The 24,002-nt window shown below is 39.1% G+C and overlaps 1 protein-coding gene and 1 long non-coding RNA gene across 5 annotated transcripts in view; one reads left to right on the top strand and one right to left on the bottom strand.

Annotated features, from left to right (window-relative positions):
* The window catches only part of ADGRG2 (adhesion G protein-coupled receptor G2), a 66,886-nt gene extending 46,015 nt beyond the window's left edge, over positions 1-20,871 (bottom strand). Inside the window, exon 1 of the mRNA XM_090264408.1 lies at positions 20,757-20,871. Coding sequence (XP_090120534.1) covers positions 20,757-20,871 — 115 coding nt within the window. The remainder of the gene's footprint in view (positions 1-20,756) is intronic.
* Positions 1-24,002, top strand: part of LOC149991802 (uncharacterized) — a 209,597-nt gene that overhangs the window by 51,599 nt on the left and 133,996 nt on the right. For all 4 annotated transcript variants that reach the window (XR_016508571.1, XR_016508573.1, XR_016508570.1 and 1 more), the window contains one exon: positions 9,644-9,769. This is a non-coding gene — a long non-coding RNA (uncharacterized LOC149991802). The remainder of the gene's footprint in view (positions 1-9,643; positions 9,770-24,002) is intronic.

Genomic DNA, 24,002 nt, shown 5'->3' with positions numbered 1-24,002 from the left:
CCCGATGAACATAGATGCCAAAATCCTCAACAAAATATTAGCAAACCGAATCCAGCAATGCATTAGAAAGATCATATACCATGATCAAGTGGGATTTATTCCTGTGATGCAAGGTTGGTACAATATCTGCACATCAATTAACGTGGTATACCACATAAACAAAATGAAGGATGAAAATAATCTAATCATATCAATAGATGTACAAAAAACATTAGACAAAATTCAGCAATCATTTATGATAAAAACTCTCAACATAATAAAGGCCAGAGCTCACATCATGCTCAGTGGGCAAAAACTGAAAGTATTTCTCTTAAGATCAGGAACAAGACAGGATGTCCACTTTCCCACTCCTATTCAACATATTACTGGAAGTCCTAGCCACAGCAATCAGACAAGAAGAAGCAATAAAAGGCATCCAAATTGAAAAGAAGAAAAACTGTCATTATATTTGCAGATCACATGGTACTGTATATAAAGAACTCTAAAGATTCCACACACACAAAAAAAAGCTACTAGAATTGATGAATAAATTCAGTTTTAGTAGCAGGATACAAAATAAATATCCAGAAACAGACTGCATTTTTATACACTAATAGCTGTCAGAAAAGGAAGCTAGGAAAACAATCCCATTTACAATTGCATCAAAAAATAGAAATAAAATACCTAGGAATAAATTTAACCCAGGAGGTAAAAGACCTGTACTTTGAAAATTATAAGATACTGAAGAAAGAAACTGAAGGTGCAAATAAATGGAAGCATATACCATGCTCATGGTCAGGAAGAATTAACATTTTTAAGTGTTGGGACTACCCAAAGCAATCTATAGATTCAACACAATTCCTATCAAAATACCAATGGTGTATTTCAAAGAACTAGAACAAATAATCCAAAAATTTATATGAAACCACAAAAGACCCCAAATAGCCTCAGCAATCTTGAGAAAGAACAAAGTTAGAGAAATCATGCTACCTGGTATCAAACTATACTACAGGGTCATAGTAATCAAAACAGCATGGTACTGGCATAAAAACAGACACATAGATCAATGGAACAGCATAGAGAACCCAGAAACAAACCTACACTTATATGGTCAATTAATATCTGACAAGGTGAGACAAGAATATACAACAGGGTAAAGACAATCTATTCAGTAAATGGTGTTGGGAAAATTGAACAGATAAATGCAAATATAAAAAACAAAACTAGACCACCTTCTTACACCATATACAAGAATAAAGCAAAAATGGATTAAAGACTTTAATGTAGGACTCAAAACCATAAAATTCTTAGAAGAAAACATAGACAACAAAATCTTGGGCATTTTTTTGCTATGGCTGGTGTGGCTCAGTGGATTGAGCACTGGCCTGCGAACCAAAGGGTTGCTGGTTTGATTCCTAGTCAGGGCACATGTCTGGATTGTGGGCCAGGCGCCTAGTTGGAGGTGTGCGAGAGGCAACCATATGTTGATGTTTCTCTCCCTCTCTTTCTCCCTCCCTTCCCCTCTCTCTAAAAATAAATAAGTAAAATATTTTTAAAAATATCATGCATTTCCCTTAGTAATGCTTTTTTTCTGATATATCTCCTTGGTCAAGGGAAATGAAAGAACAAAATAAACAAATGGGACTATATCAAACTAAAAAGTTTTTGCACAGCAAAGGAAACCATCAACAAAATGAAAAGACAACCCACTGAATAGGAGAACATATTAACCAATGATATATATAATAAGGGGTTAATATCCAAGATTTATAAAGAACTCATACATACTACTCAACACCAAAAAACAAAACAATCCAATTAAAAAATGAGCAGAGGACCTGAGTAGACACTTCTCCAAAGAGGATCTACAGATGGCTAATAGACATATGAAAAGATTCTCAACATCACTAATCATCAGAGAAATGCAAATTAAAACTACAATTAGATATCACCTCAGACCTGTCAGAATGGCTATCATCAATACATCAACAAACAATAAGTGTTGATGAAGATGAGGAGAAAAGAGAACGCTCGTGCACTGTTGGTGGGAATGCAGATTGGTGCAACCACTATGGAAAATAGTACGGATGTTCCTCAAAAAATAAAAAATGGAACTGCCTTGTGACCTAGTGATTCCATTTTTGAGTGTATATCCAAAGGAACACAAAACATTAATTAGAGAGAATATAGCACCCCTATGTTCACTGTAGCATTATTTATAATATTCAAGATATGGAATTAACCTAGGTGCCCATCAATAGACAAGTGGATAAAAATGCTGTGGTACATATATATGTGATGGAATATTACTTGGCCATAAAAAAGAATGAAATATTACCATTTGCAACAGCATGGATGGACCTAGAGGGTATTATGCTCAGTGAAATAGGTGAGTCAGAGAAAGACAAATACCATATGATCTCACTTATATGTGGAATCTAAAGAAGAAAGTAGATGAACAAACAAAACAGAAACAGACTCAGATACAGAGAACAAAGAACAGCCTGATGGTTGCCAGAGGGGAGGGAGATTGGGGGACTGGGTGAGACTAATGAAGGGGTTGAAAAGTACAGACTGGTAGTTACAAAATAGTCATGGGGATGTAAAGTAGAGTATAGGAAATATAGTTGATAATATTGTAATAACTATGTATGGTGCCAGGTAGGTACTGGAATAATCAGGGGGAGCACGTCAATGCTGTACACCTGAAACTAATAGAAAATAGTACTGGATGTAAATTGTAATTGAAAAAAAAATTTTAAAGAAAAACATAGTTATTCTCATATAATACAAAAAATGTTTCACTGATTATTTAATGAAAAAAACTGAAGATTGCTAGTAGAATAACACGATACTGTTCAGTCTTTTTATGTCCTCTGTTGGCTAAAGTCTGTGTTCAGAGCTGATAAAAGTTTGATATTGAATTACCTAGTAAAAGTATCGCTTTCTCTACATTATAAAACTCTCTAAAGGTAGCTTTGAGTTGTAAGGTATATAAGCACATTGCTTTATGGTCTGTAGTCTGAGCTGTAGGGAAAAAGATAACCTGTCTCCATTGAGATATAATCATGTACTTCACACATATATTCTCACTGACAGTGACCTTAATTTAATGCTATCACAATTAAGGACTTGTGTATGTTACAGTTGAAAGAGCAAGCATGGTCTTAGGAATCAAATGGTTTTGTGTGCAGTCTATATACTTTTGTTATGTAAGTATATGAGTAATGTAAATGCTCAGAGCCTCAATTAAAAAGTTTCCTATGTGTAAAATAGTGACAATAATACATATAGCACAAGGCTGTTGTGAGATATAATTGTTTGTAAAGGGTGTGGCATATAGTAAACAATTAATGCTTAATGGCTATCATAAAAATAAAATACTCTTGGGAGCACTAAGGGTAAATCAGTCATTCACATTTTAGTATGAAGTAATTCCAGTTGGCTTAATTCTTCAGATATGTAGTAAAGACCTACCATACTGAACTATGTTGAAATGTACTGGGAAAAATCAACATCCTATATTGGCTATTCTGAGAATGACACTATCAGTGTATGCAAGTGAGGTGGAGTGGGGAGGGAACGTGGCACAGGGAAGGAATAGCATGAAGGCACTGATGAAGAGTTGAGTACCAGAGAAGGGGGATGGAGAGTGTTGCTGAAGGGCCACAGAGGCTAAGAGTGGCTGCCATAGGCACTGATGGTTCCAACCTTCTCCACTGCTAAATCCTTTGAGCAGAGCTCCATATTCACAGGGAAGGGGGATGATTTGAGTTTCACCTCTTTCTTAGATGTTAGAGGAAATGGGCCAGTCAAGCATAACAGAAGAGCCAGAGAAGAGAAGAAGTTCCCTGGAAAACTCCATCTCTGAGTAGACACGTTGGGCAGGCATGAACTCACAATCAAGAGGTAAAACCCGATGAAAGTGTAGCTCAAGGGCTAGACAAGCACACCCTACAAGCAGAGCTGGCCTATCCCATCATGGAAGCTATAGGGCTCCCAGCAGTAATGTACAGTGATGAAGGGAGAGATCTGGTAAACAGAGATCTTAAAACTGTTTTTGCCTACTTTTTTTCTTTTGGCATTTTCCCCCTTCTTCTAGGAGCCCTATTACTCAGTGACTAACATTTTATTCACTTGTTCTGCCGCTTATTATGATGCTTCACATCACTTTTCCTGGTCTAACATAGAGATGTCTCCATAGACCTTAAAATATCCTGAGTATCAGCCTCTGTTTCTCTTGGGCTCTCTCCTAACTCACTTCCCACTTGTTACAACCAAAGAGGTGGTCGTCATTTCCAGTGAGTCATATATTTGAGCTCCATGCCACTCTTAGGAGACAAAACATTTCCATTGTTAAAAAGATTCATAAAAAAAGAAAGGAAAAACAGTTAGGTTTTTCAGATTTTCCTTTGGAAACCAACAAAGAGCAAATTTTAAAGCATTATTCATTTCTTGAAGTCTCTATTTAAGTCAATAAATAAAATTATTGTGATGTGTCTATAAAATTTATTAGGTATGACTCCCTAGTGATTTTTAAAAACAAAGTCCATATATTCCAATTATGATGAGCAGGAATTTGGCATGCATAAACTTAGAATGGAATCCAAACAGAGAAACTGGCAACTCAAGAAACTGGCTCCCCAGATGGAGTGCCTAAATTTCTTCCCTGACACTGTTTCGAAGTTATCGCCACTACCTCCCAAACTTCAATCCCACATGGCCAAGTGTGGTCTGACCACTGCCATGTGATTGCCTTACTGTCGTTGCCTCTTCAACTAATTATATCTAAGAACTTATCTCTCATCACCTCCCATCATTTTCATTCCTAATCATTTTTTAATTTGACGGTATAGCTGGTAACACCAAATTATTTAAGCTGGAAATTTCAGTGTTGTATTAGTTTCCTGTTGCTGCTTTAACAAATTACCATGAACTTAGTGGTTTACAACAAGACAAAATTGTTATGTTAGAGTTCTGTAAGTCAGGCGTCTACGAGGTGTTTCATCAGGCGAAACTCAGGGTGTCAACAGGCTATATTTCTTTCTGGAGGCTCTAGTGGAGAATCTGAGTTTTTGTTTGGGGGGGAGGGGGCGTTGACAGAATTGAGTACCTGTGGTTGTAGGACCGAGGTCCTCATATTCTTGCTAGCTATAAATTGAAGGCTGTTCCTAAATTCTAGATGCCACCCATATTTCTTGGCTCATGCCCCATTCCTCCATCTTCAAAGCAAGAAACTGTGAGATGGCATGGGGAGTCCTCCTTATGCAGCATCCCTCTGACTCACTCTTCTGACTTCCTCTTCCACTTTCAGAACTCTTGTGATTATATTGGACCCACCCAGGGAAATCCATGATAATCTCTTCACCTCCTGGTCCTTAACTTTAATCACATCTTCAAAGTCCCTTTCGCTATGTAAGACAACATATTTACAAGTTCCAGGCATTGGGACATGGACTTCTTTGGGGAACCATTATTCTTCCTACCATGCTCAGAAATCCAGTATTTTATAATTAAGAAAAATATGAGTTGCAAGGAACCATTCTTTATGAAGAAAAATCCCACAGGTGTTAAGTGAAGGATCAGAAACCCTGAGTGAGTTTCAGCAATAGAGGTTACAAACCAAATGCTCAATCTCTGGCCATTTCTCCAAACTCCTCCGATTCCCCACCTCTCATCTCCATATCCAGTCAACCATCCTGTGCATTCCTCTCACTGTAACATAGGACTGTTGCAAGGATTAAAGACAGATGCTATATGTGTGATAATCGTGAAAACTGTTCCCTGTGATCCAGGCTTAATGTACTAAGGGCTTACACATTTTAGTATTTAAACAACTCTACGAAATATGTGAATTTATTAGCACGAATCCTTTTTGGTGCTTTAGAAACTGCAGCTGGGCAAGGTTTATTGACTTATTCAAGGGCTCACCAACAATTCATTGTAGAGCTGGGATTTGAACCCAGGTAGTTTGACATCAGAGCCTACCCTCTGAGCTTCTATTCTATCCTACTTCCAATGACAAACTCTGCAGACCATAAACGAGTATATAAATGTAGGGTATTATTATGAATATTCTCTAATCTCTCTCTCCTCTGTCCCTTTTCCCCATGCTTACTATCTCCATTCAAGCCCAGGCCTTGATTGCCTCATACATGAGTGAAATATTACAACCTTGGAATCTTTTAATTGGAAGGGATCTTAACATTCTTTGCCTCTGACTTCTCCCCCAATGCAGTAAGCCACCCACCAAATGCACACCATTGGCTGACAATCCCAATTCAGCTCTATCTTGCCCACACAGTGGGAGTCAACATGGAAGTTTCTGAAAGTCTGAATTACTTACTAACAGTTATAAATCAGGAGATCTGAAATAAAATTTCAAACTTTCAAACTTCCGAAACTGGAAGTTTTAGATGACCCTTTTATGTCAGCTCACTGGCCCTCTAAAGCATGCCCTGGCTGCAGAAGCCAATGGAGTTGGCTCTCTCCTCTTTGTATCTTAAAGTTTATTAACTGACTACACCATTTACTTGGCATTTGAGCATATACTGTTAGGCATTGTTATTTAACTTTGCCACTGTATGTCTTATGTTCCCAAATAGATGCTAAGCTGCTTGATGCTCTATTTATTATCCCCCAGCAATTCAGTCCAGTGCCTTGTATCTAGCAGATGTTCAAAAACAGTTTTCGATTGACTGATGATATTATTGAGTCTGTCAATCAGGAACTAGTCAGGAACCAATGCGGGTAGTTCAAGAGCAGGAATTTAATCCAAATATTGCAAGGGGTCAGGCCCCTGTGATACAAAGTAGAGCAGGGGAAAGATGGGAAATGGATCTAAGAGCAATGAAGCAGAGTGCATGAAGGGAAGACTTGAGAATACTTCCTGAATGACTATTATTTATAACCTGAAGTTTCGAGTAGTAGTTATAACTGCCAATTACAGTGTATAGATTGTTTAACAGATTTTACAAATATGTGTGAAAATGACCCTTCAAGTACAAATCATACAGAACACAAAAATTTCAGCTGTGACCTCAATAATATACCTATTTAATTGACCTTCCTTCTTTTCCTAATGCCCTCTCCCTGCTCTCTTACTCCTGATTCCTGGGATCACCTCCCAAACTACCTGTACCCAGGTCATGCAAGGTCATGTCTAGGTGTTTCTGAAGTTTTTGGGGTTTTCCCCACTGTTTAATACTGTGGGGGTGTAAGACTTAAAATGTGAGCTGGTTGATTGTCTTAAACCTGTGAGTGTGGTAATACTAATGAGTATTTACTTCCAACACATTCACCCCCAAGTTGGATGGGAAAGATAAAGGCTTAATCTTCTGCTAGTGGATCTAAAGAGGATATGATTAGCCTCTTTTGTATAAATATTTTAGACACAGTCAAAACTTGTAATCTGATGGCAGTCTTTGTCTGGACTGAATTACTGTTCCATAGAGAGATGATTCAAAACAAGGCACCATGCCTAAGTGCGATTATATGGGAACCCCCCAAATAATAATATTTTGTTATTATATTGGCATTTCGGGTCTTGGAACAATAGACATTCTTCCAAGAATTGTATTTTCAGATTTTACTATATAACCAACAACACAAATGAAAAGATTTCTATTTCAGCATAGCCAAAATGTGTTTACTTGAGCTATGACCATTTCATGTCACACTGCTCAATAAATACTCTGACATAACATTTTTATTGAACAATTAATAATGACACCATTAAAGAAAACTTCAGCTCCTAGCTGATGGAAATTCTCAAAGTGCAAACGATCAACAATTCTAGGTGGGCATTGGCCAAAATGCAAAGAGGGTAAGATGTGTTCTAGATCCCCCAGCTCCTGGTTCTTGCTCTTCTCCCACCCTCTCAGAGTACCACCCAGCCACTCCCTTGCCCTTTACCCCTCCAGAAGTGATCTTGGCTCTCTCAGGGGTTTATGAGCTACCCTTTCCTCAAGGGTGTAGGAGATACATTTTGGAGTAGCCATAAATTCTGTGAAATAGAATGCAAATTTGTGTGTATTCATATGCATTTTTTCAGGAAAGAGTAGCATCCCAAAAGGGAGTCTATTTTTAATTAACAAGCATTTATATAGCATTAATATGACCAAGCACTTCACAAATATTAACTCACTTGGTCCTCATACCAACATATGAAGCAAGTTACTCTCATATCACAGATAGGGGCAGAAACTCAGGCACAGGGAGATCAAGTAACCTGCCCAAGATTACTAGTAAAAGAACAGAACTGGGATCTAAGCGTAGGCAGTCCAGCCCCACACTACACTGGACTACTTCTTCTCTTGGGCTGTGGTCTAAAAAATGAAAAAGTCACCAACCTACTGGCTGTCCACTCTGCTCCCCCAGGAGGGATGTGCACTTTAGAAAGGATGAGAACCTTGAAATAAACTATTTCTGACAGGTGGGGGATATTGGGGCATTACTCCTGTTCCCAGTACCCCTGAAGTTAGATACATAGACAGTAATCTAGGCTGCTGTTCAAGGCCAGTGCAGATAATGCTAGCCATGATTTGTGTCACTATTTCTGAAGGCTGGTACCTTCTGGAACTGTTTCAGTCCCATATGTAAATGTGGCTCAGTGCTCCAGGAAGCTAGATGGAAGGAGACAGACTTCCTTTATTGAACACTTACTACACTTGGTGTTATACCCATCCTTCTTCATGAAATCTCCCTACATTCCTGTGAAACAGATGGCCCTCTACCCAGACCTCATCTCCCCCTTCCTTCCTCTCACTCAGCCACAGTGGCTTCCCTGCTGTTTCTCTAACACAAGAGGCATATCACCACCTCAGGGCCTTTGCACTTACTGTTCCCTCTGCCTGGGACACTTCTCCTCCAGAAAGCCTTTTGGCTTGCCCTAGCACTTCCTTTGAATTTTGCTCAAATGTCACCTTCTCTAAGAGGCTAATCTAGACTACTCTTTTTAAAATTACAACACTTTCCCCCTGAGCCAGACCCTTTCCATCCACTTGTTCACAGCACTCCTTGCCATGTAATAAGTACATATATTTTTATGTATACATGTACAAACACACACAAACAGAGCCCCAAAAGTGGGTGTCTCCTACGTTTTTCACCCTAAATCCCTCACTTGCCTCATCCTAGTCCTAGTGCTCTGCAGTATATAAGACATTTTTTGCCTCCAAAACCCAATTTTCACCCCCATGAGGGTGGTATTGCCCCCATAGAGAATGCATACTCTAGGGTTATCTCTGTTTCCTCCTGAAGAGATACAGCTTAAGAAAAGCAATATTTGCTTGGGCGCCCCCGCCTCCTTGATTCCGACTACTGTCTAGGATGACTCTGCTGCTAGTTCACATGTTCTTTCATGCCAAAGCACCTGTAATTTATAGGTTAGCAAGAGTTTCTTGTGGTACAGTTGCAAGTGCAGAAACACCTGGAAAGCTGGAGATTGAGACACTAGTAATTAGTGTCTCCCGTAGGCCACACCACTCTTTTCCAGGTTACAGTTGAGCAGTAACCCCTGGGCATCTTAGTTTAGGTTCTCCGGGGGTGCACAGCCTATGATAAGGGCTTGGTACCAAATAGACTCGCCATTCCCCTGTCTCCCCAGCCCTTCCCCATTCTCTCTCCAAGCCCCTGGCACAAAACAATATTTTATTTTATATAGCTATGAAATAAACAAGGAGCATGATCTGAAATGAGAAGGCCAGAGCAGATTGACCAAGACACAATGAGGACTTGAACCCATGCTTGGAAAGCTGCTGTGAAAAGAGGTTCAACAGATACTTCTAAGGTAAGATTAAGGGATTTGGGGTGGCATCACTGGGATGTGGGGGCAAGGGAGAAACAGGAGTCAGCCTGCCAATGGTTAACCTAACAAACCCCAGCAGTCCATGTGACATTGCCCCAAATCCCTCAAGTGTGGTAGGTAAGTTAAGAACCTAGACTCTAAAACTCAGACAGCCTAGGTCCAAATCCACCATTTTGTAATTTTGTACTTTTGTAATCTGCTCCTATGTAACTGGATAATTTACATAATCCACCTGGCACTTCAGTGTTCTATCTGGAAAATAAGAGTAAAGATAATTATAAGAGGACATACTTCATAGGTACTACTATTACAGCATTGAGAAGAATACACAGTAAATACTGCTCGTGTCAGTAATTAATACAGTGATGTCTATTCCTCATTTTCCTAGTGACTTTTCTAAAAATGATTTCTCCCTTTTATTGAGCAAGACTCCCACTTTAGTTTCTTTCCTCTTTATGTTTTTTTTTTTTTTGTTTGTTTGTTTCAAATTGTCCTTGGGGTTTTCAAAATGCCCTTGGGATCACTTTGGAAACATGTGAGGAAAGAGACAAGTCAAAGGGTTTCAGATCTGGAGACCATGCCTTATGTTTCCTTATGTACAAAGCCAAGACTCAGCAAAGTTTCAGGGAAAAATTGTAAAATACAGTTAATCATGATATTATTAGATTGTCCTCTAGTTGGGTGCACAGTCTCCATAGAGGTCATAGGCTGGTTTAAAGAAATGAACATTAATTTCTTTTCTGATTATAATAATAATGTGAAGAAAATTCTAAACTACAGAAAACTATAAAGAAAAACTCAAAAAGATAATGTTGGCTGGTTGTAAGGATCTTCAGAATATCTTTGGGCCAGTTGCAAACAGAAATAACTAAATACAGCCTTGGGAGATGTTAGTATCATGTTTTATTTAGGAGTGTTAACAGATACAAAATTGAGCTCATTAGCTTTGTAGTATGTGTGATGGCTTTGTAATGTAGCATCATTGCTAGTTTGAGCTACGTTTTCCAGAATTCCCTTTTCTTTATGTTTCTGGATAGTGTAGAACATAAGAGAGCTTCTTGTGGGAGATTTGGGTAGAAGTGGAGTAGCAGCCATTGTATAGCTCCTACATGTTGGCAGTTATTAAGTGCCTCACATCATTAATATGAGGGAGCTACCAGCCTTCCCCTCAACCCTCCTTTGGCTTCTCTAACTCCTGGGCCAAGTATATATTTAATTTTGTGCTGAAGGACTCAGCTTCTGCAGACATTCATATGACCATGGTCTCTTCTCTCAGAATCCTACCACAGCCTGGGGTCCCTCTCTTATTGACCCAGGTGTAAGCTTCCACTACTGTCTGTCATATCCTCTATCTGGCCCCTGGTCTAAGTTGTCCATAGCATCATCTTTGCAGCTCTGTCCCTGTCCCTGGCTCTCAAGACATCTAGCCACTAGGGGCATGAGGGCAGTTTAGAATCCCTACCCTGCCACACAAGAGATGAGAAAGACTTAGAGAGAATACCATCTCCAGCCTTCTCTCTGCCTAAACACACTGTACCACTGTTTCTCATCTCTACCATTGCCCTGTGTTGATGTACAGGCCCCTGTGAGTTCTCGCCAGTTTTAAGTGGAAAGTGGGACACAATGTCCTCTGTTTTCAGTTCCCTCCTCAACCTATCTAGAGTCTCTATCATTCCTTGTCACCACTTCTACCTGCCAGGGAAAAAGGGTCAGGACACAACAGAACTGGCCTCATGTCTATGTGTGGGGAGTGGTATTTGGAGTGTGTGTGTGAGATTGGCTGAGGATCAGATCAACGCCATGGTATCTATGATCTCATCTTTACAGATATGGAATTGAGAGAGAAAAGGACCAGCACTGGGTTTACTATTGGAAGGCAAAGTCAAACAAGACAGGTGCCCTGCCACCAAATGGGAGGGGGATTGGGGAGATGGGTGAAAAGGGTAAAAGAGATTACAAAATACAAATTTCCAGTTATAAAAATAGTCATGGGGATGTAAAGCACAGCATTGGGTATATAGTCAATAACATTGTACTAATGATGTATGGAGCCAGGTGGGTACTGGAAATATTGGGGGCATCACTTCCTAAGGTATAGAAGTGTCTGATCACTATGTTGTAGACCTGAAACTAATTTAATATTGTACATTAACTGTAATAGAAAATAAATGTTCTAAAAAGAGAGGTGCCCTGCCTTTCAGGAGCATATAGTCTACCTTCTACAGCTCTAACATGTGCTGTACAAAGAAGAACCAAGACTTGGATAGACAAAACATGAGAGGGTAAGAGGAAACAAGACAGTGAGGCCTTGGAGAAGGGGAATTATAGGGGAATCTAATACTGGAAATGCCTGCAGCACAAAAAGATCTAGACCCAGCCCAAAGAAAGATTATGTTGGGAATTATAGCTCATGAGATCACCAAACTGGCTCAAATGTGTAATTGTTTCCAAATGGGGAAGATAACTCTGCAAGAATGAAATTATAACCATCTTCCACTATTATGATGTCACCTCACCCTCTGGAAAATAGTTGTACCTAAAAGAAGACCTCCTTTGAAGATTTTTTTTTTTTTTTATAAAAAACAAAGAAAGGAAAGGAAGGGAGAAAAGGCATTGGTATGGCCTGGGAGAGCTAGAGGCTAGATGTAAGTATAGTTACCTGCCCATTTAGACTTCTGATAAATCAAGAGCGACCCCTTCAAACATCACCAAATTATACAACTGGAAGTGTTAAGGTCTAAGGATTCTCTCTATTGGCCACTGTCCTAACAAGAGTGTCAGACCTACCTCTTCTTGCTGTCAAGAGCTATTGAGTCATCTCTCAGGCTTCCAGGGTGAAGCTACTGTGTTTGCAGTCCAGATTCCCCAGAGCCAGGATAAATGGCTGCTCTCCGGCAGCTTACCCCAGGCTCCCGCTCCATCTTCTCCTCATGCCTCAGTGACATGTTCATTCAGTCTTCAGACACTTACTAAGCAGCCTGATATAGTATGAACAGTAGTCTATAGATTCTGATAGGGTATCCTCCAAGCTGTGTGACTCTGGGCAAATGACCTCATCTCTTTAATGCTCAGTTTCACATCTGTAAACTGAGACTAAAAATATCTGCCATGAAGAGTTTTTGTGAAGCTTAATTGAGATGACATACATAAAGTACCTAAAAGGGCCTGGCCCAGAGCAGGCCCTCCATGCCCATTACTTTTCCTCCCATTAGTTTCCCACCTGCCTCATGAAACCGCCATTCTCCCTTCTCATCTGGCACTGGCAATGCACTGAAAGGAGTCAGGATGTGAAGGAAGTACGTAATGACATGATACAAAGTGACAAGTATAAAAAAATGGGTGAAAAGAAAAAAGGGCACTGGAGAGAGAGATTTAATTTTGAAGAGGTCAGGGCAGGTTTTATAGAGGTATTAATATTTGGTTGGACCTTGGAAGATGAGTGTGTTTCCAAATGCGGATAACCCCAGGAAGCAGAGGGAGGGAGTAGGGAAGTGAGATAGGGAAGCAGGTAAAGTCCATAATGGGTACATTAATGAGCAGGATTCTACTATGGACAACTGGGGCACACGTCAGCTTGCCCAACCAAGAAATGAGGAAACTGGCATAGGTAAACACCAGTTCCCATCTCTCACTGTTGTGGGGTATTAACTCCCTGGCACTTTTGGCTTTTTCCATGCACAGGCAAAGCATAGACCTATGGGCACAGGTCATTCTCAGTCAGAGAGAAACATGGGAGTCATCAGCATACACAGGATCTATCTGTAGGTGACTTCTTGGGTGGGCCAGGGAAAATTGACAGGGCACTAATAGCATCTGCTACCGGTGGCTTAACATTTAACTAGACTAATACAAAGATTTGGCCAAAGGCCATATGCTAGAACCCTATAGCACTGACTCACATTTGATGACTCAATTACACTTTGTATTGTTCTCATGTGTCATAATTATGTCCCTTCAATTGGCATGTAAATTCCCTGAAGTCAGAGATGATGTTCTCTGCTGGGCACCTAGCAGGCCCTCATTACTACACAACTGATTACACAGGGGAACAATTTTTAACATAATTCCTGTTGAGTTCGAATTCTCAGCTGTTTTAGACTTACATAGGCATGCTGATTTCAAAACTGTAGTTAGTTTTCTTCTATCAAGTCAGGTTTTTTCTGCACAGCTTATCTTTTTTTTTAGTATATTTTATTGATTATGTTTTTACAGTAGTTCCAATTTTTTCCCCTTTGCTTCCGTCTGCCCAGTACCCCCCTTCCCTCCAACAATCCCACCCCCCTTAGTTCATGTTCATGGGTCATGCATATAAGTTCTTTGGCTTCACCCTTTCCTATATTATTCTTAACTTCCCCCTGTCTATTTTGTACCAACCGATTATGCTTCTTAATTCCTTGTACAGCTTATCTTAATGTGACCACTCTAGGCTGGATCAAGGCTGGATCAAGCCTGGATCAAGGGAAGCACTAGTGCTCTCCTATTGGCTGAGAGCAAACTTCCCTTGAGTGGGGAGGGGTGGGGGATGGCTTTGGAGACCAGCGACAGGTTCATATTTGTCTAGGCTATTCAGTTACACATGAGACAGTGTGGTGAGAGGTTGTGTGCTGCTCTGTATAGTGAATCATATTCCGAAGTGTGGTCTGAGCTCTTGTCTGTATACAAAGAGTTAGCAGAATTTATTTTTTTGTTTACATATGTACTTATTCCTTTCCTTCAGATCATAGCCCCTGCTATTTCTCATCATAAGTGCCTAAACAACCCTGATTCATTTGTTATATGTGTGGAAGTTTCACCTTTCCCAAAGGACAAACATCCGCGCATTGGTCAGGCAAGCGTGTTTTGCATATTTTAAAGTAAAACTTGGTGATCAAGATAAGTCTTGGGCCCCTCACAAGGTGTGCAAGCAGTATGTCGAGAGTTTATGGATGTGGACAAAGGGAACACGTGGTAAATTGCCATTTGGTATACCTATGGTTTGGCGAGAGCCCAGAGATCATTCAAGTGACCGTTAATTTTATATAGTAAAAAGGTCAGGATATAACAAGGAAAATAAATGTAAAATAGAGTATCCTCGTCTACCATCAGCTATATGCCCAGTGCCCCATTCATCTGAAATCCCAGTGCCAGTTTTCATTGAACTACCCTCTTTTGAAAAACAGGAGTACGGTGAAGAACTAAGTGACAGCAACGATGAAGATTTTGAAATTGAAGATGACTCAGTTCGTAAGGGATTTGATCAGCATGAGTTGAATGATTTGGCACAAGATTTGGGACTATCCAAAAAGGCTTCAGAACTCCTAGCATCAAGACTGCATGAGAAAAACTTGCTTGAAAAAGGAGTGAAGGTATCCTACTTTCAATCAAGAGAAAGTGCGTTTCTGCAGTACTTTCGAAGTGATAGTGGCTTAGTGTATTGCCATAACATGACATGGTTTAATGGAGGAACTGGGAATTCCAAATTATAATGCAACTGAATGGCGACTGTTCACTGATAGCTCAAAGCAGAGCATAAAGTGTGTCCTCCTCCACAATGGCAGTTTATTTGGTGCACTCCCAATTGGCCATTCAGTTTGTTTTTGTGAAGAATATGAAGACATAAAGAGAGTCATTGATTTGTTGCAATATCACAAGCACAATTGGATCATCTGTGTTGACCTTAAAACAGTCTGCTTCCTTCTTGGTCAGCAACACGGATGCACCAAGTATCCCTATGTTCTGTGTATGTGGGACAGCAGAGCTCGTGAGAAGCATTGTGTAGAGTTGAATTGGCCTCCAAGATCTGACCTCAAACCTGGTGATCCAAACATTCTACATGAGCTACTTGTTGACAGAAAGAACATTATATTCCCATCTCTGCACATAAAACTGGGTTTCATGAAGCAATTTGTTAAAGCTTTGCCAACTGAAGGAGACTGTTTCAAGTATCTCATTTTGGCATTTCCCAGCCTGTCATTTGAAAAGATAAAATACCTTAATATGTAGGTTTGGTAGCAGAACTTTACCACTTGTCCACAATTTGACTTACAGTAACAATATATAGCCTTTATATGATTAAAATAACTCTAAATAAACAGTATATTCAGGTATTTTTTTTCTTTATTTTCCTTTGTATATACATTTTGTATGATTTTTGGGACAAAGGGAAGGTATCCTGTACCTTAAAAAGTTGACATGATGGATTCAGATGCCAAAAGTTAGTCAAAAACAAGTGTCAGCTCTAACTCAATGAAAATTGTGTTCCCCAGTGTTATCCAATGCAGAAGTAGCAGGTCAGTCCCCTAGGCCTTCATCAAAGGCCAGACCTAAGCCATTCTGAACTGAAAAGAACCTGCGTCAGTCCAAAGCTGTTCAGGGAAATGTTACCTATGAGCCGTCTGGATGATCCAATCTAATATTCAGTGATTCTCACAATTATGGATTCCACCATTATTTTTAACATACAGGTGCACAACCACTGAGCAACTGAGCCTAGCATAGCAGAGAAGTTAAGAATTCGATGGATAGTATAGTACTTCAACACATAAAGATTGGGTCATATGGCTTGAATTTGAATTGCAGCTCTGCATCTGAAATGTTTAACCTGAGGCAAGTTGCTTACCTTCTCTGTGCCTCACTTTCCTCATCTATAAAATAGAGCTAATAATATACTTCAAAGGGTTATTGAGTGAACTTTAAATGAGTTATCCTTTTATAAGGAATCAAAACAGCATCTGGCACATGGTAAGTGCTATCAAGGTGATTATTAAATAATTGAAACTCTTAGTGTGAGTTCTGAAAGATAATAATAAACTTCTAGTTAGCCCTTTCTAGATCCCCAAACACTTCGTTCAGAAAAAACATTGCATATACAATGTTATATGCTAATTATATATCAATAAAGCTGGAGAGAAAAAAAAAAAGAAAGGTCTTTGTCTTCAAGGGACTTTTATTTAAAGCATATGAGGTCTGTTCGGAGAAAGTCCAGTCATTGTTAATATAATGAGAACTGTTTGAGCAACATCAATATAACCTGACACCCAGGGAAAGTGGACTGGAATGTACATGTGTGAACAATAATGACTTCACTGTACAAGTCAGTGGGGGCAGTAGACGATGCCATTGAGTGAGCATGTGTACTGTGTGGCTGTTACATTCAAAATGACTGAGCGAGTAGAGCAATGAATCTGCATCAGATTTTGTGTTAAGCTTGAACATTCCTACGTGGAAACTATTTGGATGATTCAGAAGGCTGCAGTTATGGGCAGCTGGTGATTGGCAGCTTCATCATGACAGTGTACCCGCTCATACATCATATCTTGTGAAGAGTTTTTTGGTGAAACATCAAATTACCCAGGTGACTCAGCCCCACTACAGCCTAGATTTGCCCCGCTGCAACTTCTGGCTTTTCTCAAAACTAAAATCACCTTTGAAAGGAAAGATATTTCAGACCATTGATAAGATTCAGGAAAATACGATGGGGCAGCTGATGATGATTGGGAGAACTGTGTGAGGTCCCAAGGTATCTACTTAAAAATTTTTTTTTAAGATTTTATTTAATTTTAGAGAGAGGGGAAGGGAGGGAGAAAGGGAGAGAAACATCAATGTGTGGCTGCCTCTCATGTGCCCCCACCTGGGGACCAGCCTGCAACCCAGGCATGTGACCCTTTGGTTCATAGGCTGGCACTAAGTCCACTGAATCACACCAGCCAGGGCCCAAGGTGCCTACTTTGAAGGGAACTGAGGTGTCATTGTCCTATGTACAATGTATCTTCTTCAATAAATCTCTCTGTTTTTCATATTACATTGCTGGATACCTTCTGGACAGACCTTGTATATTGAACTTCAGAAGAGTCCATTGGGGGAGCTCATGATTGCACCCATTTTGAAGATGAGGAAATAGAGGTTCCTGTTGGCCTAGTGGCAAATCAAGATCATGCAAATAGCCAGTGGCAGGCATGGTGAGGGCTCTAACCCTAGATCTTACCACTTTTCTACTGTACTATCAGCAATAATGTTTCAAACAATTCTTTATGACAGTGGCTCTACACTTTGAGGCTGCATTGGCATCACCTGAAGGGCTGATTAAAACAGACTTCTAGGCCCCACCCTCAGTTTGCAATTCAGCAGGTCTAGGGTGGGCCTGACAATATGTACTTCTAAAAAGCTCCCAGGTGATGCTGATGCTACTTGTCTGGGGCCATACTTTGGGCACCACTGCTTTCAGAAATCAATTCATATGAGAGTCAGAGCAAGAAATACATTCAACGGCTGTAAGCATCCACTTACTTAGGTTTTCTCTGCCAAGATTTGTTTCAGAGCTACGTACTTTCTGGTTTACCTGCTCCATTTCAACATTTAAATATACGTTTTAAAAAATACTTATTTCTTCCAAGCAGCCTTCATTTTGATGATTTTTCTCCTGTTCCACTTTCCTTCCTCATCTACCCTTATGGTGGAAAAAGCACTGAAACATTAGACCAGAAATCTAGTATCTCGTCTGGCTCCATCGCTTCCTAACCAGTGATGTCTGTAGGGACATTTGCTCATCAGTAAAGTAGGGACATTTGATTTTTGTTCTGCCAATACAACAGTGAGATGATGTGTGTGAATACAGTTGACATAACATCACATGGCCACAACAGAATTTGTATCCCATGATATATATCTAGAGGAGTTTTCTCTCCCTACTTCTGCCAGCTGTGTAGGCAGTGGTTCTCAAAGTGTAATCTCTGAACCAGTCTCATCAACATTACCTAGGCGCTTGTTAAGAAATGTCAATTCTCAGGCCCCACCCCAACCCTACGGATTCAGAAACTCTGGGGGAAGGACCCAGAAATCTGTACTTTAACAAGGCCTCGAGGTAATTCTGGTGCACATTCAAGTTTGATAACTCTGATTTTGTGATTTAGACTACAAAATTCAGAGCTCGCTATACATCCCAGCTCAGCCACTTCTTTGAGCAAGTTGCTTCCCTCTCTGAGCCTCAGTTTCTTGATCTGAGATATGGGGCTAAGACTATGATCTCCTTTTATAGATTAGGTTGAAAAGTTTAAGAGAGAGAGAATATAAAGCACATAGGGACCTGGTACATTGTAAGCAGTCAGTACACATTAAGCTCTTATTTTTTTGTCAGCTACTGTGGCTTCTTGACAAAATGCACCAGTACCTTCTTTTTGAAGGACTACCTATTCTGTTTTAGCATGTTGGGCAATTTGCCATTGATTTTGTGTTCGTGTCTGTGTGTATGTGTGTGTCTTGTGTATATGTTTTGTTTATGTTATTGTTGTTTGCTCCTAGTAGATATTTGCTCTAGCCAATCAAGATTCCTTGGTCCTTCTACTCTTCTGAGTAAGAAAGGTATTTCTCTGTGTGTCTTTAATAATGTCTTCTTAAATAACATTCCAAACGAGCATTCCCTACATTTGCATAACACTGTATTATTTTGGCAGTTTTACCCATAGATACTGCAGCCCCAAGATTTCTAGTCTTTTTACTGCCTTCTTCAGATACTTTTTCTCCTTGTTTCATAAGCATCTAATGGTTCTCTTTTCTGAAAACCATGGTGTTTCATTTGGCTGATTCTTTACCTCCCCTAAATTTCCATGCAGAAATGTCTTCAAGTAAATACTTTTAAAAAGAAATAAACACCAGAAATAGATCCTCATATATATAGACATTGATTTTTGACAAATGGGGAAAAATAGTCTTTTCAACAAATGGTGATGGTAAAACTGTATACACACATGCCAAAGAATGAAGTTGGACCCTTACCTTACACCATATACAAAAATGAACTCAAAATAGATTAAAGGGCCTAAACATAAGAGCTAAAACTATAAAACTCTTAGAAGAAAAATGAGGGAACATTTTCATGACATTGGATTTAGCAATGATTTCTTAGATATGACAGCAAAAGCAAAGGCAACAAAGTAAAAATAGATAAATTGGGCTTCATCAAAGTTAAAAACTTTTGTGGATCAAAGGACACTATTAAGAGAGTGAAAAGACAACCCACAGAATAAGAGAAAACCTTTGCAGATCATGTATCTGATAAAGGATTAATATCCAGAATGTATAAAGAACTCCTAAAATTCAACAACAAAAAATCCCCAAAACCCAATTCAAAATGGGCCAAAGATTTAAAGGCTTTTTTGCAAAGAAAATATACAAATGGATAATAAGCACATGAAAGATGCTCAATATCACTAATCATTAAGAAAATGTGAATCAAAACCACAATGAGATACCATTTCACACCCATTATCAAAACAACAGAAAATAACAAGTGATGGTAAAGATATAGAGAAACTGGAATCCTTGCGCCTTGCTGGTAGGACCGTAAAATGGTATAGCCACCATGGGAAACAGTTTGGCAGATCCTCAAAAAATAATATATAGAACTACCATATGACCCAGCAATTCCACTGCTAGGTATATATACCCAAAATAATTGAAAGCAGGGACTCAAACAGATACTTGTACACCAATGTGCAAAGCATTATTTATAATAGCCAAAAGGTAAAAATAACCCAAATGTCCACCAACAATTAATGGATAAACAAAATGTGGAATATTATTCAGCTTTAAAAATGAATGAAATCTTGATACATGCTATAATATGGATAAAACTCAGAAACATACTAAGTGAAAGAAGTCATACATGAAAGAAGAAATATTGTATGATTCCACTTATATGGCAGATTCATAGCAATAGAGGTTATCAGGGACTGGGGGGAGATGGGGAGTTATTGTTTAATGGGTATAGAATTTCTATTTGAAATGATGAAAATGTTCTGGAAATGAACAGTGGTGATGGTTGCACAAAATTACAAGTATATTTAATGCCAGTGGATTGTACACTTAAAAATAGTTAAAATGGTAAGTTTTATTTTATGTCTATTTTACCACAGTAAGGAATTCCTAAATAAACACACACATACACACACACACATACACACACACACACAATGAAGGAAAACAGATACCTTACCTTCTAGGGATGTAACGAGAACAACATGAAGACAAATGACAAGGAATATTTTCAACATCAGTAAAAGTTGTTCAGGTCTGCCAACATGACCACACTGCCCACCAGAGAAAAACATTCTGGAATAAAATAATGAGAAAACAATCATCAGAGCATGCCATAATCACAATACAGCAATAACCAAAAGTCTATTTCCTCAGCCAAGGCAAACTGCAATCCAACTTCCTTTAAATCACTGTAGTTGCAGAGAATTGGCAATACTAGGCAGACACTGTCTACAAAAAGCAAAACTCACATTTATTATGGGAGGACCACTCAGTGGGATATTATATTATGTTAAAAATGACAAGCAAGGTCATTCATGTGGATTTATGGAAATCATCAACACATGCAAAATATCAAGAAAAAGCTAAAAACACAAAACACTGCATATATAATTATTACCACTAAGCTAGTTTAAAACTATGCTACACATCAGAAGGGGTCACAGAATCTTACAAACAATCTACTCTTGTTTATGTCTTATATTGTAAAAGGATGAGTATGTTGCATTTCTTCTTAATTACATGTTCGTTTATTATCATTGCTTGCATTTTTAGTAGTCAGGAGGGCAGAGTCAACATTTTTAAAACAAAATTTATATCAGAACTGAATTTTAAAAACTCATTTACCATTCACTTATTAATTCATTCAGTAAATATTTATTGAAGGCCAACATACATCAGATGATATGTGAGGGTTGAATAGGAGTTAACTAGATGAGATACATGTGGTGGAGGTGGGACAGGAGCTAGGGGGAGCTCAACACACAAAAATTAGAATTGCACATACTAAGACTGTTCCTCTCATAGCAGGGAGGCAATGAGAGCCCAATGAGTAGGCTCTCTCTGTAAGGCCACTGGGGAAAGTGGCTGGGAGAGACTAGGCTCTGTGTTCTCAGCTGATAGAGCTCCTGGCCACAGGGCACCCATGAACCCAGCCACCACTGCAACTTCTGCCGCCCTAAGATAGACTGTGCGTGTAGTGGTGAAGAATAAAGAAGCGAGTTCATAGGTCCTGGCCATGCACTGTCTGAGTGACATTGAACCGGTTATGTTCAATGGCCAAGATTCCCCATTTAGCAAATTGTGATGGGAGCACCAACCTACCTGCTAGTGTTGCTGTGTTGAGTAAATGAGATCTTTGCACAGTGGCCGGTACAGTGAAGGTGCTATAAATGCTAACTGTACTCTTCACTCATTCAGTCAAATAATATCTATTTTGCACCTAGTACATGCAGGGTCAGTTAGTGCAGGGATTTATAGGGTTACAGAGATGAGGTCATGGAAAGATGGGGATAAATCACAATTTCTCAGTCACAAAGAAAAGCTGGCAACTTTTAAGAATCTTTAATAGCCACCACCATACCAGGGGGAGATTCTTTCCTGGTCCTAGACCAGGAGGTGAATCCTTCTTCCAAAGAGGGCTTACATTTTTTAAATCAATAAATTGTATTATATATTAATATATACTACATTAATATATTGTAAATTGCCTCTGGTTTCTCCTTCCTCTTCAACACTTTTATCCTCTCTCTGTTCATAATGGCATATTATTGACCCTCCCAAATGAGTCACTCAAAACAGAATGCTAATATAGTTGTGCAGAGATGTAGCAACATCTCTCTGGAGGAAAATTTAAGTGTCTGCTACAGCTACACACAATTTATGAGTCTCTGAAATGTAATGTTAGGTAAAGGAGCCAGACATAAAAGAATGTATACTGTACATGATTCCATTCATCTGAGGAAAAAAAGCAGGCAAGACTAATCTACAGAACAGAAGTTGAGAGAGTAGTTGTCCTTGGAAGGGGGGAGGTGTAAAATTAGAAGTGGGCACAAGGAGACTTCTGTTACATGGGTGTGTTCAGTCCCTGAAATTCGCTGAATTGTACACTTATATCTAGGTCATAAAAAGTTGCATTTAAAGTTTAAAAAGTAATCTATATTTTATTCCTGAACTTAGTTCCCCACCAAAAGCATTGCTCTTTTTTTAAAGCTCTATTTAGTGAACTAAACCTCTATTTTAAAAACAAAACAAAACAAAAAATTCTCTCTCCTATACAAATGCCTTAGACTCAATTCTACCTGGAATTCAAAAAGCTGACTTAGGTTTATTGCACAAATATCTAATTTTAGTTCTAGAAAGAATATCAGAGCAGTTTATTTCTGGAAAGGAACTCCGACTCAGAATTCACCTTGCCTCAAACCCACATTCTACAGATGAAGGAAGAGGCCTAATGTGCTCTAGGGGATGAATCAAGGTCATTTGGCTATTTGGTGGGACTCCTACCCTTTCTACCAGGCCACAATGTTGCCCTCCTAAGAATTTGTCTCCTTGAAAGTAAACTATTTTGTGTCCATCAGGTGAAAAAAAGTAATTCAAAATGATATTTATACAATTTCAATATTTCTGCAAACTCCTAGAGTAGGACCTAAGTGGTATATAAAATATGGTTAGGTTAGTCATAGTACACAGTGACTAGTTATTATGGGCTAGAACTCAGGCCTCTGATCAAAATAAACCATGCCTTTCACTGAAGAGAGGTTGTACTCAACTCCCAACAAGGGCAGGAAAGACCAGAAAGAAGGGTGATTCCAGCAATCATCCTGAAAAGAGAATGTGGATCACGAAGAACTTAGTAAAGACCAGGCATCATTGAAAAGACTGTTTTCAGTTGTGAAGCCTGGACTATGTTTCCTCAAAGCTGAAAATATATTTCCTAATAAGAGAAATTTTATGGTATTTGAAGTAATATAGCTCCTGTCACCTTTTTGCTTAAACTAGAGAACATCCTGTTAGGTCATAAGGTCACTAGAATCTTTGATCAAGAGGGAAATCTGTAGATTTTGAAACCTTTATTCATTATGCATAAAAGACATTTTAAGATTTTTCAGCTGAAACTTTTCTTCTTCTTCTGGTGCAAGTTTGATTAATTCAATGCTATCTAGGTCACCAATAAAGATAATTTGAATAGCTACTGGTTCTTAGCAAGTTTTCCCGGTGCTAAGGATGTCTGGTTAGATAGTATCGATTACAAAGAAAGCAATTTGCTAGCATTTAAACAGTAAAATCTAGACATTGACACTAGACAATTTCTCATTAAAGATGATCTCAGATTCATCTTGGTCCAGAGCCCCTTTTATTGTTGTGGACTCTGATGGCAACCCCTAGGGTTGTACAGTACATAAGCTGCATGAATGTATGTCAT

This window comes from Furipterus horrens, unplaced genomic scaffold (genome assembly GCF_987537825.1).
Source record: "Furipterus horrens unplaced genomic scaffold, mFurHor1.1.pri manual_scaffold_17, whole genome shotgun sequence".
Classification (NCBI taxonomy): Eukaryota; Metazoa; Chordata; class Mammalia; order Chiroptera; family Furipteridae; genus Furipterus; species Furipterus horrens.
This window is presented reverse-complemented; position numbering and strand designations above follow the sequence as displayed.